General features: G+C 44.0%; 1 protein-coding gene across 1 annotated transcript in view; it reads right to left on the bottom strand.

Moving 5' to 3' along the window:
* tdrd12 (tudor domain containing 12) overlaps positions 1-3,854 on the bottom strand; it is a 66,395-nt gene that overhangs the window by 1,506 nt on the left and 61,035 nt on the right. Inside the window, exon 17 of the mRNA XM_015397959.1 lies at positions 854-1,061. Within this exon, the coding sequence (XP_015253445.1) occupies positions 854-1,061 (208 nt within the window). The remainder of the gene's footprint in view (positions 1-853; positions 1,062-3,854) is intronic.

Consider the following 3,854-nt stretch of genomic DNA (forward strand, 5'->3'; position numbering starts at 1 on the left):
AGGGATGATTAGCCATCAAACTTCTGGCCAGAGAAACACGTAATATGTAGCCAACATTTAGAAGAAAAATGTTTTCAAGATGACTTGGATAATAGCGCGTTGTGACAAACACCAGATACAGCACTGGGACTTGATCAACAGCCGATACCGCACCGTGACGTCACAAACCAGTAGGTGGCAGTAGTGTTCTTTGACAAACATGGATGCCTCCAGTAAAGCACATTCACATGAAATTTACTCTGAATTAAAAACACTGATTTATTTGGCAAATCCTGCTGTTAAAGCAGAGCTACGCGTCAATTTGCCAGAACCTTTTACACTGTGCAAACAAGTTCTTCCAGATTGAAGAGTCCGACTTTGCGCCATCTCTCGGCGCCCATTCCGACGTGTGAATTTTGGACGTGCAGTGTAATAGTTTAGATGGCATCAGAGCGTCAGGCCGCACGGTGGAAGAACAAACATCGAGAGCGGAGAACTTTTCCCCCTGGGTTTTTCGTTGAACAGTTTGAGCTGGAGTGCAAAGATCGAAAACATCGCACAGTGTATGCCTGGCTTGGACAGTCAAGGTTCCTTTCTTTATTTGGATGCACTTAGCTCCACCCTTTAACAACTTCCTGTCAAAACATCAAAATGGTGACATTTGAAAAATGTGCTTTGCAGATGTCTAAAGGAGTTCCTGAAGACAGATGGAGGAATCAGAGTCTCGGACCTCAACAAGATACCAGCTACCTTTTAGATCAGTTGGCAGTAAGAAAGATACAATTAAACATAAAAGGAGCTGGAAGTTGATGTTAATCTGGACATAAAAAGTTATTTGATGAAGCCTTGATAACGTGTGCAGAAAGAGACGCACCTTTGGATGCCACTCCATCTCAGCATCGACTGGCTTTACCCCACACACCACTATCTCTACAGCTTGGTGGGGCAGAGAATGAAACTGCTCTGGGAGCTCGAGGACCTGATAGGATTTGACCTCCACTTCCTTTCCGATATCAACGAACCGAACAGAGATGCTGTTAAACAGGCTCTCACCGGGGTCAGGTACCGACAGGATCTTCACCCTGCCAGGAAACACACAGCCTCATCACAGAAACACAAACAGACATCATTTCTCAACCATGTCTACACATTTCCTTGGTTAAACATGCAACTGTTAAACAGGGTTTCCATAAAGGGCAGACTGAGAGGTCAGAGCAGAAGCGGACAATTTCATCTTTTACAAGTGCAGCCTTGAAAAATAGTAAAAATGACTATAAATTAACAGTTCTAACATTTTTTAATATATATATATATATAAATGATAAAATATAATAAATATAATGATAAAATACAATACAATAACCCATTTTACAGAACATTCATCAGTCTGATGGTGAGAGGAAGCTGTTGCAGAACCTGCTGGTCCTGCATTGAATGCTGTGAAGCCTCTTCCCAGAGGGCAGCAGGGAGAACAGTCCATGGTGGGGGGGTGAGGGGTCATTTATGATGTTACGGGCTAGGGACACGCAGCGCTGGGATGAAAAGTCTTTAACGGAGGGAAGAGGAGCCCCCATGATCCTCTCTGATAATCCCTGCTGGTCTTGGAAATTGTTAAACCGTCAGAGTTGGAATTCAACTCTTTCAAACACACACGAAAAATAGTGGCTGTTGTTGTGCCATATGGCGTGATCATACTTTTTGGACATTGGGAACCAGTGTCCATATTACATCTTGACAGAATGACCAGAGGAGAACATGCAGCTTTGGTGAATAACAGCTGGGGGACTTCTGCAGCCCCCCCTTTTCAGCCAAAGCAGTTACAGGCAAGTCACAGAGGTGTCACTCTTTCATTTATTGTTCTAACACTAGTAGGGCTGTGTGTCATAAACAATATATAACAGCCAAAATAATATCTGATTAAATAATATATTTAACCCCCCCTACGGGGGAGGGCAATAAAACATCTTAAAGTATCAGAAAGATAAATTCCCAGCTGGCTGGGAATAGAAAAGAACATAAAATCACAACAGTGTTTTCACAAGAACGCGAGTATGGACTCGTGTCCTCTCCAAGTCTGTTCTTGAGAAGAACCCAGGAAAGTCTGAACTCTGGGGGAACAGGAGCATGCAGAATAATCTGGGTCAATTGGAACAGAAGCGTACTGATGACATCACCACATTCAAAGCTAGTCTGGAGCTGCATTTCACCTCCTGTTATTAATAGTCTCTAGATTATAATAAATTATGACTTTTTTCATTTATTGGGGGAATAATAATTAACACAGTCAGATAAACACAGACAAAATTAACAATTTGCCAAATACAACAAAAAATGCATTGCCATCAGAAGAAGCGGTACTCTCAGCTATGCAGAGAGAGGGCTGCAGCAGCCTCCAGCAGGGCTAACATTAGCTTTTTAACATTAGCAGGGCTAACATTTGTCATTTTGTATACATAAGCCTAAAGAAAAAGAAACGTTGTTTAGAACAGCTCTCTAGACAATTTCAATAATTAAAAAAAAAAACATTGAGATATTAAGTCACTATATCTAGCTCTGGAATGCGCCTCTTTCATGTTTGCTTGGCAGCAGTGATGTCAGACGGACCTGGATAGGATCTTAGCATCCAAATGGGATTTTTACCCTGATGGAAGAGGATCTGATGCTGGAGCATTAGGGGCCTGTTTCCTGGGCTTCACCCATCAGTTGTTGTTGAGCTGCTACTACTGCCTCCAGCTCCTGAAGCACTCGCTTCTCCTGGCTCAGGGGAGGAAGAGGAGGATGATGACGATGCTGTGAGGGTGGTAGCCCCCTGGGTTGAAGAGGCTGACGTGGTTGAAGCAGCAGTGGTTCCATCTGTGGGTTTAGCAGCGACAGACGATGCCGGAGAAGGTGTGGAAGCCGGAGGGGGGTGGGAGGAGCCGGCTGGGGATGTTTCAGCATTTGGCAGGGACGCATCTAGAGTGCTCTGCTCATTTTCACCTGCAGAGGGCAGAGCTTCCCCTCTAGATGCTGAAGATTGCCTGGGAACAGTCTCAGAGGAGCCTCAGTTCAAGCAGAGCTCTTTGTTCCTATTGGCGTGGTACAGCAGCAGCCCCCCCAAACCAACAGCAACGTCCAGTACTGCTGGACGCAGCCATGACTCTGTCAGAATGATGGTGCAGCAGTTACTAATCTCCTTTTTGAAGAGAGTTCGAGTCAGAGATTATCCATTTTGTTTTCCAACGAGCGGACATTGGAGAGGATTGATGGAAGCAGAGGTCTGTGGGGATTTTTCTTTAGCTTCACAGTCAGCCCCCCTCTGCAGCCTTGCTTTCTCCGCCTTGTGCATCTCTTTCACCGTCCGTTATTTTCAGCTGTGGTTTTGTTGACATCCGTCCGTAGCACTCTGCAGCTTTTTAAATGATTTGCCTATCAGGTGAAGACTGGATCAGCAAATTTTCAGCAATTGAAAGAAGTTCCCGGGGGGAAAACAGGCTGTACAATTTGTCTTTTTTAAAATAAAGACCGTACACATGGTTAGCTAAAAGCCTGCCCGCGACTTTGTGTCACATGTTTAAATGGACACCCTTATGAATGATAGAAACATCCCAGCTAAATATGGTTTAATTCCAATGTTTGTACCCTTCCTGAGATCAAATATAGGCATCGAGTTTTCTACTGTCTAAAGCTAAGTTCAGACCAGGCACATTCTGGCCGCGTCCAGCGGGAGCGTCGGGAGAGCAGAAAAACCAAGTAGAGCTGTAACAAGGAATTGATCAAACTGATAAAAATCAACCGTTATTTTATTATCGATTAGTTGTGTCGTGAGGTTAACAGTGATGGGAGTAATGGCGTTAAAAGTAACAGCGTTACTAACACCGTTACCTTTTTTTAGT

The sequence above is a fragment of the Cyprinodon variegatus genome, unplaced genomic scaffold, assembly GCF_000732505.1.
Source record: "Cyprinodon variegatus isolate N-32 unplaced genomic scaffold, C_variegatus-1.0 Scaffold899, whole genome shotgun sequence".
NCBI classification, from domain to species: Eukaryota; Metazoa; Chordata; class Actinopteri; order Cyprinodontiformes; family Cyprinodontidae; genus Cyprinodon; species Cyprinodon variegatus.